At 44.2% G+C, this 13,337-nt stretch overlaps 2 protein-coding genes across 4 annotated transcripts; both read right to left on the bottom strand.

The window, feature by feature from the left end:
• Positions 1 to 1,257: 1,257 nt before the first annotated feature.
• LOC115390576 (ribonuclease H2 subunit A-like) lies at positions 1,258 to 5,700 on the bottom strand. Of its 2 annotated transcripts, none has more exons than XM_030094486.1 (9): positions 5,640 to 5,700; positions 5,202 to 5,330; positions 4,962 to 5,033; positions 4,536 to 4,662; positions 4,370 to 4,457; positions 4,011 to 4,148; positions 3,802 to 3,889; positions 2,920 to 3,043; positions 1,258 to 2,509 (listed from the first exon to the last, which is right to left on the bottom strand). In XM_030094486.1, exons 2-9 carry the CDS (start codon positions 5,326 to 5,328, stop codon positions 2,344 to 2,346), a joined length of 930 nt encoding a protein of 309 aa, XP_029950346.1. In that variant the 5' UTR covers positions 5,329 to 5,330; positions 5,640 to 5,700; the 3' UTR covers positions 1,258 to 2,343. The 2 variants fall into 2 exon arrangements, with proteins under 2 accessions (XP_029950346.1, XP_029950347.1); XM_030094487.1 differs by having other exon boundaries at positions 5,202 to 5,333; positions 5,640 to 5,688.
• A 3,191-nt stretch (positions 5,701 to 8,891) lies between these two features.
• On the bottom strand, positions 8,892 to 13,136 carry LOC115390571 (transcription factor Sox-10-like). Of its 2 annotated transcripts, none has more exons than XM_030094480.1 (4): positions 13,130 to 13,136; positions 10,539 to 10,978; positions 9,907 to 10,178; positions 8,892 to 9,740 (listed from the first exon to the last, which is right to left on the bottom strand). In XM_030094480.1, exons 2-4 carry the CDS (start codon positions 10,973 to 10,975, stop codon positions 8,953 to 8,955), a joined length of 1,497 nt encoding a protein of 498 aa, XP_029950340.1. In that variant the 5' UTR covers positions 10,976 to 10,978; positions 13,130 to 13,136; the 3' UTR covers positions 8,892 to 8,952. The 2 variants fall into 2 exon arrangements, with proteins under 2 accessions (XP_029950340.1, XP_029950339.1); XM_030094479.1 differs by lacking the exon at positions 13,130 to 13,136 and adding an exon at positions 11,590 to 11,697 and having other exon boundaries at positions 10,539 to 11,200.
• Between the last annotated feature and the right edge of the window lie 201 nt (positions 13,137 to 13,337).

Raw genomic sequence — 13,337 nt, forward strand, 5'->3', positions numbered from 1 at the left:
CAAGGTCAACAAGCCTCTTTCCCATAAACAAGTCCAGTCATTCACCGTGTAACAGTGCCAGAGTGATCTAATAGCATTAGATTAGACGGTCTTAAGCTGAAACAGATCACCACCCCAGTCTTACCAAGGCGTGGACGCTCTATTTTAATCCCACTGACGCAGTCGGACACTGGGCTACTGGGAGGAATTAGCTCAAAAGGCTGGGAAGGTTATAAATGGACCTCTAAGAAGGAGTAGAGACGCGTATCAGACCGGACGCAACAGATCAAGCGAGACCTGCTGGTCATTGCAGAGAGATCCTGACACTTCCTGCGGACTCTCCGGCGGACACAGGACCTCCAGGGACCCGCTGACCTTCTGCCTCCAGCTCTCGGACATCACGGCACCAGCTACGACCATGGAGCCCGCGGCCCAGACGATGACCGCCACCGCCGCCCTCAACGCCGAGAGCTTCCCCAGGAAAGCCCTGCGAGCCGCCCCCAGAGGCGCCTCCTCTCACTTTGTGGGAACCTCCATCATCATCCTGTCATCGTTCGCCGTCTCCACTCTAGCGATGAACTGTGGGAAGAAGATCCAGGAGGCCAGACACAAACCCAACGACGACTAGCAGCAGGGGGAACGAGCAGGGAACCCTTATAGCAAAGCAATGGGAAATATATATTTTTATGAAGACCTTTTGTGTTCCTGTGATAAAGTTTTGTGTGAAGTGCGTCAGCCTGAAGAAGATGAAGCCCATCAAGAGACAGAGAGATTTACTAGAGAAGAGCTGCTGTGATTTCATCCGTCCGAACAGTTTGTTGGATTAATCCAGATCCCAGCGACACCATCAAGCTTCCTGCGGATTCACCCTTCACAATAGTTTTATTACATTATCTGTGTTCACTTTGTTTAATGTGTAATACTGCAGCTAAGAGTGCAAAAAATGATTTGGTTCAGAGTTTCTGCTGACGTCTAAAGTCATTCATCACTGATCTCATCAGGTATCTGAAATCTTACAAATGAAGAAAGAGACAGCTGTTTATATCGTCAGACATGCTTTTTAGGAGTGTATATTAGTAACATTTACACCTCAGATTTGAACAATGTTACGATCAAACTGCACAAGTGAAGGATTTTAGTGATTGCTCACATTGTGCCCAAAGATCCTTCTGTTTTGTGTGTAGACACAGTGTGCCACCTACTGCCCAAGGAAATTACTTTCAGTGTGTAAATTTAATTTACAAATAAATGTTTTTAAGAACAAGTCTGGACTCAGCATAGAAAAAAAACTAAATGTTTATTTTTTTACATTTAAATTCATTGTTAAGGAGTTGCACTGTTTTTTGATTAAGTTACATAACATGATTGTTAAATTAGTTAGGGAAGCTGTTTGTAATGAGACATTGTTTTCCTTTTTTCTTTCTTTTTTTTTTTGAGCCAAGCCATCTCTGAAAAACTAAAAATACACTGAGCGGAAAAACAAACTCAGTTCGGCTCAAATCTGACTGAACATCAAAGATGAGTCTCCATCCTATTTTAAACTCAGAAGAACACAAACCAAGACATTTCCATTTAATGAATCAGCCTGAACAAAATGTCTTTTACTTGGTATGAGAGTTCCTAATAAATTATTTTTAACGGCTTTTGTATGTGATGATGAGCAGTATTGATCTACCTTTTTAAAATTGATTTTTCAAAAGTTGAACTGCGTGAACGGGATCCTGGTGGAAAAAAGGGTGATTTTCATTCCAGATTAACTGATTCACAGCTTCTATGATAAACACACTCTTATATTTTCCTGGTATGAAAGTTATGGATCCTCCTTTAAACACTGACTGATAAATTTGTAGGGGTTAAGAACTTATTGTGAATATTTTGACAAATTAAAGGATTTCAGTTTTTAAAGACCAATTTATTTTCCAAATTATGATGAAAAAATAAGGAAAACTCAAACTATCAGTCCTTTTATAATGTCACCACTAGAGGGCAGTATTACCTTTCTAACTGGCAAAACTACACATTGGAGTGTTCTCCCTCTCCTACAGTCAAGAAGACATTTTCTCACTTTTCAGCTCTGAACAGGTGCTTTGCAGCAGGAAAACTAATAAAACAAGCTGGTGAAAAAAACACTGCAGCAGGACTTTAAAAATATGGATTGTAGGAATACAAAGAACCAGCTTTAAGCAATGTTTTTATGTATATAAAAAAAACAAGAACAATGAGTACAAATAAATCAAGATTAGGATCTGACTTTGTATGATTTGTTCATACAAAGACAATGTCAGTGATGGTTGAGGGATTTATAGTGACACCACAGAGTGAAAAAAGAGAGCTCCCATGAGCCGTGTGTCCTTTGGTGAGTCTTCACAGTGTGTTGAGGCTCTTCAGCCGCCGCTCAGTGAAGAAGCGGTGAGTCTTGCGGGTTGGATTGTGGTCTTTACCTCCAGCGGACGCGCTGAAGTAGGACAGCATGGACCGGTTGTTCTGTCGCTGAGCCGCCTTCTCCCCCGTCTCCTCGTCGTCGTCGTCCCTGAGGAGAAGATTTAACAACTCCAGACGGGTTTTCACACTGTGGTTAAGGCCCGTCCCCTCGGGTCAGACAATTTGCACTGGCACCACGCGTAAACTGGAAATCAAAGGACCTGCGGTTTTCACACACTGATGCAGGCGAGACACACACACTAAATTAAACACACTTTGTGACGTTTTCTGTTCTTTTGAATTCTGTTTGAAACTGAAAACCATATTCTTGCTATTAAAGAAATTTTAATGAAAAAATTCTCAGCCCAAAACCTGCTGTCACTAATTTCCATGGAGCAGTTTCCCCTGGAGCTCACGGTCGACTGTAAATCATGTTTAAGGGCAAAATAATGGCCCCAGTGCCTTAAATCAACCCTTTAATTGCATCCATTCCAGGACTGCAGCACAGAGGCTCTTTACCAATGAACGGTCGCTGCCTTGCTGTCCATCAGAGTCTGTGCGGTGCTCCAGCTGAATCGAACAAACTGAGGGTAACCAAACACGGGATCCATGTACTTCAGCAGCCAGGCTTTGGTCTTGGGGTCTGGAAACAGGAAGAAGCAGGCGTCACTGTCGCGTCGTACACATACAGCTGTTACGTCACATCTAGCCAAGGTATGAATCCACGATGATATAAAAGAGGATGTTTGACAACTAGGAGGAATAATCTGAGGAGGTTTGCATCTGTTTTGGAAATGTTTCAGTCAATTATTGGATTTCATTTGCAAATAGTGAAGTAAGAGTCAAATTTCCCATTGTTTCCCAAACATAGTGCCATTGACTGAGCACAGCCTTAAGGGTAGTTTTCATTGTAGTTGACATAAAATTTGAGTCTCCTCCACTCCAGAAGTGGCTCTACACTGATTTTCCACTGTTGCATCTTACATTTGTTGTTTTTTTCAACCACTCCCGTCCCATTTTCTTTAATTCCTTATTTACACATGCACGGATTTAAAAGAATAAATTCAAATCAGATTAAATAGTTCAGACACTGGAATATTGGGGAGAAATATCAACAAAATCTTCAGCTCCAGGATTTAGATAATGATGTTATTTTTATTGGGCATGTCAATGCTCTAACTCTTTCTCGATCCACCACACTTATTTTCAAAGAATGTGTCATCATGAAGCTCCACTGTGAAACTCTGAAGAGCTGCAGCCCTCCAGGACCAAGAAGTCAGAAGTCATATTTAGATAGCATCGTGAGGCATACAGAATTTAACTGAGTCTTAATTACATGCTTTTTGTGCACAGATCATTCCAGGATGTTGCTTTGGGAGGACTGAAACAGCTGTGTATTACCATTAGGGTATCCTGACCCGTAGTCTGTGTCCACCTCTCTCAGGTCCTCAGCAAACTTCCAGTCTTTGACCACACGGTCCCTGGCAACCTGAAATATCAAGACGATAATACGAACAAAATAGACGTCGAGCTTTTCAGCGTCACCTCGGTGACCCGAAACCATCATGACAACCTGACAGGTGTACACTGATACACACATGGCCACTTACCTTAGCACAGATACTGGCTGCACTGACGACAGGGAAGAGGGAGTCAGCTTTTGGCCTCACAGTCACCTCAATACCCGGAAACAGCTGGGAGAGCTTTTCCTCATACTTCTCTGCTGGGCCCACTGTGTCCACAAAAACCTGCATGGTCAGGAACGCAGACGGATAGACAGGACAGGTGGAGACAAAAGGAGAAAGCATCCAATGAAGAATGAATGGAGAAAAAAAAGGCATCGGGTTCATTAAACACAAAAAATTTAAAATCAAGTTATTTATTACATTAATGGACTGAACATTCTATAAAGAAACTGTATAAATAATCTCTTGACAATGACAGATCATGTTGCGACTAGATCACATACCTCCTTCAGTTGTACGCCACTGTCCAAGGCATACTGTACCAGACCAATGGCAGTATCGTGGGAAAGAGCATTCAGGTTGTATTTTGTCCTAAAGAAAAAAAAAACACAGAATAAGTTAGAGTGTGTTTTGAAGCAATGAACGATATGCGCTCAGAGCGTCGGGTACCTCTGCAGCATGCTGGTAGAGATGGTGTTCGGCGAGAGGATTTGCAGAGCCCAGCCGATGTAACTTTTGGCCTCATCCAATTTTTGGAAAAGATTTTCTCTTTCAGTCTCAGTCAGAGTCTTTGAATCTGGGGGATTAGATGCAGATCTGAGAATCCAATGAAAAATTGGATTTACAGCAATGTGTATTTTTTTGTGCTGGGACATTATTACACTGTGGAATTCGTATAGAGATGTCAGTTAATCACATTTTCTTCTATCATGATGACAAATAAGCAGTGAGGAACAACTACAAAATCTGTTACGACCTGCTCCTAGAATAACATCATTCAAGAGGCAATGGTACACGCTGACCATATGTATCTGTATTCTAAAGGCTGATTTTGAGCCTCTTGTATGGCAGAGGTTCAATCAGAAAGAGGATTACCTGCCACTTTCAAGTCCTTCAGATCTTCCTTTTTGGAAACTGGACAGAAACATATTCCATACACCATGGGACCTGCATCACAAACAATAATAACAACAATAATTTAACCAATGCATGGCATCTGTACAGTCATATATATCTGATTTGAGTGGATCTCTCTTGTTTTGTGCCGGTGGAAGATGCAGTTCTGCAACACTTGCTGATTGCTGATACACAGCAGTAATTCATGAGGCTGCGTACCCAGCACGGGCCCCCTGCCCGCCTCGTCGATGCCCAGGCAGCAGTCCTCGGTCCGGCACACCTCGGGGATGTGGGAGGCCAGCCGGCAGCTGGAGGAGTTATCCGCCTCGAACGAGCTGAGGTCCATGACTGCTGCAAGGAAGGACACGCGCTCAATCCACAACGTCTACGCCTTAATCTGTAATCTCTGAGAGTTATAATTCTTCCCGACAGCCGCAGGGATATTCAACAGGGACCGTTAATTAATTGCCCAGCGGACAGAAACGTGTTTTATCTCCGTCGTTAATTTGTAAACATTCCTGCCTTTAGCTAAAAGCTATAAACTTCACACCAATCCAACAGAAGGCTTGCAGACGCTAATATGTTTTGGCTTCTCTGATTAGTCAAGGCAGAGAGGCAGGAGATGTCTAGATTTATGTGAATAAAGTTATTTCTGACCTGCTTCTGACTTTAAAGCGGCTCCGCTCAATATTCCACCACTTCTTCTGTCTCGCGCATTTGGCGCCCTGTGCTGACGTCACGGGCTTCTTCTTCGTTTTGTCGTTCTATCGGTCCTTCGATGCGCCGCAGCGCCTCCAGCGGAGCTGCAGGGTAACACCGAGACATACTCTGAACTCCGAGTCGGTTCAACATGAACAATCTGATGTAATTCATTGCAGAAGGTCCCCAATAAATTCAGGTAATAACGTTTGGCTTCGTGAGATTCTCAGAAAGATGTCATTTAAACTATTTGCCCTGTAATGGACTGGTGACCTCACCGCAGCAATTCCTGCCTTTAACCAAAATGTGCTTTATTGACTCTCCTCGACCAAAAGTTGTAAAAAGTGGATGGATGGATGGCTGGACATCACTGTGCTGTGCAATTTGAGAGATGAAATTATGTCAAAAAAACAAATATTTTATTGAATGTAGTTCAGAACTAAATCTTATGCTGATGCAATAAAGAAAAAATGCATTCATAAGATCGTACGTGGAACAGGTTCAGCAGTTGCATGGTTTTAGATAAAGAATATATCTTTAGTTCTTGTTGGGAGGTTAAACAAATTACAGCAAGCATAATTATATTGCCGAGCTCATGTTGGTTTACTGGGTGAGCCTGTAAGGTAATGAAAATCTACCAGGGTACCTTTGATGCTGCAGTAGACCACCAACTACAGCAGAATATAACATTCACACACAGTGTAAAACCAGTGTGTATTTTCCTATTTAAGCTGGTGCCCATATACCCGTATACTTTTTTATTCTGTTTTATGAGTTCAGTCACATTTGAGCTTGTAGATCGCAGTGGTATTTTGCTGTATGTTATTATGGAAACTTTAATAGTCAGGCCAAGCATGTTGCTCATGTGATGGAGGTGAAATATTACACACACCTTACGTTATGGTGGCCCACCAGCTACAACCTTAACTATGAATATATTCATAAATTCAGATCTTTCTGACCTCTCTCCCAGAAACAAAAATGAAAGTGACCACCTTTTTTTAATTCAAACTTTCTGCCTGAGCTCTTGTATCATGAACAGACTTCTGAAGCTTTTGAACAATGTGTTTGTTTCTCAGTTTGTATAATGGCCTGGAGGCAGTTCAAACTAATGAAACACAGTTTGAGTATTTTATTTTATGCTCATCGACCGTTGCATGATTTTATCAGGGCCACTTGAATGAATCATTTGGATTTAATCAAGTTCATCGTAGTGCCTCCAACTTTCTCAAAATATTTTTAATTGAATGTTTTGGCAACCTTTCTTCATTCCCTCCCAATAATTTTACAGATGATTCCTTTTTTTCAGATTGTTATCTGTGATTTTCGTTGCGTGTGTTACCCTGTTTTTCAGGCTCTCCCTCAAACACAATGCCAGTCATGAGCTTGACATTTTTGTTTTGGATGCCCTCAGAAAAGGGTTTAAACTGCAGCTGAATGTGGAGGCAGGGAGGGAGCCTCAGGTGGAGAGGAGAAGGCAGCGTGAAAGGAAAGCCATGTACAAAAGTCCAAGTGTACACTGGTTGCTGAGCTGAAATTGGCCTTGCCTCTGGCTCTTTACACCCACCCCTTCTTTCTGTTTCTGTCCGTCGGCCGTACTGAATGGCTCTCTTTGTCTTTCTCAGTAACACGCAGTCCCCAGCCGATTAAATGTGGGGAATTAGTAGTCAATTTTAGCCTACCACACACACAAACACACTAAACAGCTTAGGTTGGTGGCGCTCTGATTGTGTTATTACAGTTCACACGTCAGCAGTACGGTTTTAATTTATTTTTCACCCTTCGCTTACTAACTGCGTCACTGTTGCATGAAATAAGTCCAAGACAGCATGATTTTTTTTTTTTATAAATAAATTGATTTAATAGATGACAACAATAATATTTCAACATTGCTTTTCTTGTAAGGAAGCAAAATACTCAAGTGAATGTATAGCAAACACTTTCCAAAACTATCCAGAATTATACAAAATGGAAGAAGCAAAAGTGTGACACACGACACATTATTACTTACATAAAAATAATAACTACATGGTAAAAGGGTCAGTATAAAATGATAAAGTATGTGTCACGTGGTGAAGGCAACGCCGTGGTAATGACCATTATTCACATTGGTGAAGAGGAAGAGGGCTGTATAGACGCAAACATAGGAAGAAACTGTAAAGAGGAAAACATGGTTCAGGCCTACATGTGGCGTAAAACGGCCGTACATGTGATTCTAATCCTTAAGTAGAACCCAAAGCTGGCCAATTATCTCAAGAGATTTGTTTGAGACTTTGAACTTATAGATTTTAACTCATTTACTGGTATATCAAAAGTAAATCAGCAAACGGTTAGGCACTCGAAATGCAAGAACAGAACAGAGTGAACGCTCTGTAATAATTTAATTAAGCTTGGTCAGCCACCCAGGGTCATATTTCTCCTTTTCTATTGGCACAAAATGAATAATATTGAGGTAAATGTCCAAGACTGAGTTGAAATGCGTCTCTAAAAGCTCTCTTTCCCTGTCTTTTTCCTATTTTTCCCCTTAAAAAGCTTCATTATTAAATTCACTGAAGTCACTGTAAAGAAAGGACAGAGATACACACAGCTATCTACATCAAGAAAAAAAAAAGACGCAACTATTCTTTTTGCTGGCCATGAAAACAACAACCCTATCTTAGTGAAATAAAACATGCTTTTTCCCAAAGCAGTGGTGCTGATGTATACACGTAATATCAAACAGTCACAATAAAGTTACACCCTAGATATCGACAATGACAATAAACTTACTACTCATATAAAATAACAGAAAACATCCTTTAGTTTGGTTAATAAAAACTGATTATGTCAGTCTAAACCCATCACTTCTGAGTCCGATCGGTCACTCATCAATCTGACGTCCATTTGTCCGCACTCGTCTGCGTACGCAAATTTATGATGGCACACGTTTGTTAAGGTTTTTCTTATTTATGATTGGCTGTTGAAAAGTCACACTCTATACTGTGTGTGTGTGTGTGTGTGTGTGTTTGTGGCAGTTTTTCTAACTGTATAAGGCCCCGTGGATGCATCTCGCATTATATTGGCTAAAAAAAAAAAGAAAAAAGAAAAGAAAATTGTAAAAACCTCTAAAATAATGTCAATATGGCACGGGCACACCCACACACACACACACATGCACACCCAGTCACGCACACATACACACAAACAATTACATGCTTGCATTTTTTCGCACACACAGACACACTGATCCACTCACACGCTTCCCATATTTCCTCTGCTCAGCTGGTCTCCCTCAGGGTCTTGTGAGTGTGGTGTAAACAGGCTGCTCCCAGTGTGTGGGGCTGTGAGAGGGGGCCACGCTGGAGGGGTCTCCGATGGTGGTGTACAGAGGCCTCTGTGTGGGACCCATGTAGGAGAAGGCTGAGTACAGCCCCGGGGCCTGGCTGGAGTGGGCATAGTACGCCCCGGGGGCCTGGTGCTCTCCATACTCAAACTGAGCCCTGGAGGCCAGCGAGGGGAAGGCGGAGCCGTAGTGAGGCAGGCTGAGCGGGGTGTAGGTGACATGGGTGCCTGAGGAGGGAGAGGAGGAGGCCTCGGCGTAGTGGCTGGCGGACGCCGACTCGATCTTCACCTGAGCCTTGGAGGGGTCGGACGAAGACGGCGAGGCCTGAGGCTGCTGCTGCTGCTGCTTGGAGAGCCAGGCCGAGTGGCCGCTGGCCGCGGCGAGCGCGTACGCGTAGGACGAGGCCGAGGACCCCGCCGTCGGGGCCCCGGCGCCGCTCTGAGGGTGGCCGTTCGGGGGCAGGTACTGGTCAAACTCGTTCACGTCAAATGGCTCGATGTTGGACATCACCTCGTGGCTGATCTCACCGATGTCCATAGTACCAAAGTCGATGTGGGGTTTAGCGCTCGATGACGGGCCCCCAGACGCCCCATCGGCCCCCACTCCGAGGGCTCCCCTGGACCCCCCTGATCCCCCAGCCGCTCCGGCTCCCCCCTCCCTCTTGGCATCTGACAGCTTCCCAGACTGGAGCTCTGTCTTTGGGGTGGTGGGGGGTGTGGGCGGGCTGTGACCCTGACCTAGAAATGAAAGAAGAGTCAACAACATTTTCAAGTGAACTTTAAAACCTAACTGTCTTTCATATGTTGCCTTTTTTTTTTTCTTGATCAAATGTAATTACATGAGATGCTTGAAAACCTTCTATTTCCCCACTGAGTGGAAAACGGAAGCACGTGAGCCACCTACCAGCAGGATGGTGGTGATGGTGGTGGTGGTGGTGCAGGTCGCTCAGGGGAGAGCCTGCCCCTCCGTTGTGTTCCAGATGCAGGGTCTTGTAGTGTGACTGGGAGTGGCTGGCCTCCCCTTCCCCCTGACTGTCGGACTCGCTGGCAGGCGTCAGCTTGCCGTTTTTGCGTCTCCGGGGCTGGTACTTGTACTCCGGGTAGTCCTTCTTGTGCTGTTTCCTCAGCCTCTCCGCCTCCTCGATGAATGGCCTCTTGTCGTTTTCGTTCAGCAGCCTGGGGGAGAAAAACGGACTGGTTTAGTCTTATTTACCCTCGGGGTTGATTGGAAAATTATTTTCTGAGAATATGTTTGGAAATTCGGATATGCGTTTCCAACTGATGTCGTGCGCAATGGATCAATTTTGGAGTGATTTGTCATTTTGGTGATTTAATCTTTTTTTTTTTTCCTTTTCTTGAAGCAATACAATAAAGAAAATCATCATGATAATTGTTTGATGAGATGTGTTCAATTTTTAACATCACTTTGAGCTGAGAATTTGTCAAAATGTTACATTTTAACCTTTACGCACGAGCGTGGAGGAAACGTGTCGCTTTACGTCCCGCTGCCCAGTGGGACCCCCTCCTCATACAAACCTCCACAGTTTCCCCAGGGTCTTGCTGAGCTCCGCGTTGTGCAGGTGGGGGTACTGGTCGGCCAGCTTCCTCCTCGCCGCCTGCGCCCACACCATGAAGGCGTTCATGGGCCTTTTGACGTGCGGTTTCGCTTTATTTCCGTTGTTTACGCGCACCGGCATGGGCACAAGTGTCCAGTCATATCCATCCAGCACCTGGCTCACCGCCTCCCTGATGCCGATCGGGAAGCGGTCGTCCTCCTCCTCCGATTTGGCTCCGCTCCGGCTCCGGTCGTCGCCCTCCGCCACGCATAGCGCGGTGAGCTGCGGCGGCGGCCCGGTCAGAGGGGAGTCCTGACCGGGCGGCGCTCCGGCCTGGGTCGGTGACAATGAGTGGACATCGTCTGACCCTCCGGGACTCAGCTCCGCCTCAGACAGGCTGTGCTCCTCACCGGACATTTTCTGTTTTTCTTCTTCTTCTTTCCCAAAGTTTAACTAAGATGACAAGATAGCCCTCAAATGCGATGTTATTATGAGATAGTCCAAAGTTATTTTAATCAAAGTCTGCGGTCTCCAACTGTTCCGGTTATTGCTGGTTCTTCTCAGCCAGAGCCATGCTGCGTAAAAGTGTCCAAACTGTCTCCACCGCCGGATGGAAATCCTCCTCAGATATAGCAGCTAAATCTAAAAATCACACACACAACAAAAACCACTCAGGAAAACACACACTTAGAGAAAAAATATTCTTTAAAAATATTTGAACGTAATTGTGTAAATAACGGGCCATTCCAAATTTACGCAAATCAACCGCAAAGCGCATCGCGTGTGACCATATTACAGTCAAAAGTTCATCTACACCATGGATGTAATTTTTATGTTTGTTATAGAAGCAACATCCGGAAAAGATGTAATCCGTCGATGACATATTTTGGAAGGCACAAACTTCAATTAAAATAATGCCTGATTTATTAAAGTAATTCGAGACACATGTTATAGACGCAGCGAAATATCAATACGAAATATTCCGATTTCTATAAGAAATTTTGTTTTATAGGTAAAATTACATAACTTACCAATTTAGATGCCCAGTGGTTCAGCATAGGAGTGTGTGTGGCTGACTGTAGAGCCGATGAATGGCTGCTCTGTGTGGCAACACCGGGGCTTAAAGAGCGCCTTGTGAGAAGGACTGAGCGAAAAAAAAAGTGATTGAAAGTGGAAAACATTCCCAGAGAGGCAGCATTCCAGCACACCGTCAGCCCCGCCCCTTCGGCCAAAAGCAGCGCTCCTATTGGTCCTTCAATTACCCCGCCGCCCTCTGATTGGCCCGGAGCGGCGCACTGTTATTGTCCGTCCGTCCGTCACTGCAACGTTTTCCAGCGGAGAAGAGGTGAGAGTTTTACCTCGGAGTGGCTTAAATGACTCTACAGTGCGTCCATTTAGAGGCAGGAGAAGGCCAGCTTTGTTGAGACGTGTTGACATGTTATATCAAACAAATAAACAATCGCGAGGGGAGTTATTGCCCTCTGTGGTTACATTCCTGAAAAAAAAATACATAAAAATCGCACACGAATTGTAAAGTTCAACTCTGAATTAACGCTATTTCTTCCGGTACCGGATGTGTGCCTCCTATAAAACTCATCAGACTTAAACGTGGTGCCATTTGAAACATTTAAAAAAAAAGAAAAACTTAGATGGGGATTCAGATTCACGGCCTCTAAAAAGATCTGGCATTAAAGCTTCATAAATTAGTCTCACAGAAAACTTAAATGCGTTTAGAGCTTTATAAATCACATTTTCAGGAAGTCGTTTGAAGGTTTTTTTTTTTAATACATCATGAATGAATGAACATTGAATCGTAATTGGGTTTTAGTCACAATTAATCCATCATTATTACTTGTTGAATGAAAACTGATAAAGTGAACGCACGAGCTCCAAAAAAATAAAAACATGACTCACAACAAATCAAAGCCCAAGTTTGTCATATGAATCAGAGGATAATTTATTTATCTTGACTGTTTTAATCGCTTTCCGACCTTTATGTGCATGGACGGATGGACGATTTGTCCACGCTGTGATTTTAAAGCATGGAGTGGTGGGAAAGATGAGAGGAGCATCTGATGCGCACCCGGACGGACACACACACACACACACACACACACACACACACACAGACACACACACACACACACACACACACACACACACACACACACACACACACACACACATACACGCGCGCACACACGTACACACAAAATGATTTCAACAATGACCCCTGTGTGCCGGTTGCCTCTCATGTTGAGCCTGACTCCCGGTTTTCTCCCTCTCCCTCTCCCGTCTCTCTTTGCTCTCTTTGTCTCCATCTCAGGTGAATTGTAGCCATGTGATCAAACGCCCAAGCCTCTATCCATTAACCCTCGTCAATGAAAAAAAAAATGGGGAACAAAAAGCAGTTTTGTGCTGCAAACATGAAAAAAAAAAATGATAACAGAGAGCGATGTGTGCGTCTTTCTCCCCTTATGTCCGAGCATAGACACTGGTCGCGCACACATAGAAAATACTCTGCCGCAGACGGGCCGCGCTTGGATCTCTGAGTTCCTCCAGCTCCGACACTTTTTCTGCCCCCGAACAGGCTCTGCAGCACCTGGATCCAGGCCTCGGAGATGCTGTGACTGGGGATGAGAGGGTGATGGGTGGAGGTGGAGGTGGAGATGGTGGTGGGGGGGAGACACCGACATGCCGCACCCCATTAACCAACAGGCAAGACTGGGATCCTGCGTGAGGCCTCGAGGCTCGGAAGTGAGTTGCTTTGTTTTTGTTT

Source organism: Salarias fasciatus, chromosome 6 (assembly GCF_902148845.1).
Source record: "Salarias fasciatus chromosome 6, fSalaFa1.1, whole genome shotgun sequence".
Taxonomy (NCBI): Eukaryota; Metazoa; Chordata; class Actinopteri; order Blenniiformes; family Blenniidae; genus Salarias; species Salarias fasciatus.

Coding starts and splice junctions, on each gene's coding strand:
- LOC115390571 (XM_030094480.1), bottom strand. CDS start 10,975: ATGTCCGGTGAGGAGCACAGCCTGTCTGAGGCGGAGCTGAGTCCCGGA. Junction 10,179..10,538: donor ACCCTGGGGAAACTGTGGAG/GTTTGTATGAGG, acceptor TTTCTCCCCCAG/GCTGCTGAACGAAAACGACA. Junction 9,741..9,906: donor CCATCACCACCATCCTGCTG/GTAGGTGGCTCA, acceptor TTTCATTTCTAG/GTCAGGGTCACAGCCCGCCC.
- LOC115390576 (XM_030094486.1), bottom strand. CDS start 5,328: ATGGACCTCAGCTCGTTCGAGGCGGATAACTCCTCCAGCTGCCGGCTG. Junction 4,458..4,535: donor TCTACCAGCATGCTGCAGAG/GTACCCGACGCT, acceptor TTTTTTCTTTAG/GACAAAATACAACCTGAATG. Junction 3,044..3,801: donor CGGGTCAGGATACCCTAATG/GTAATACACAGC, acceptor TCCTGTTTCCAG/ACCCCAAGACCAAAGCCTGG.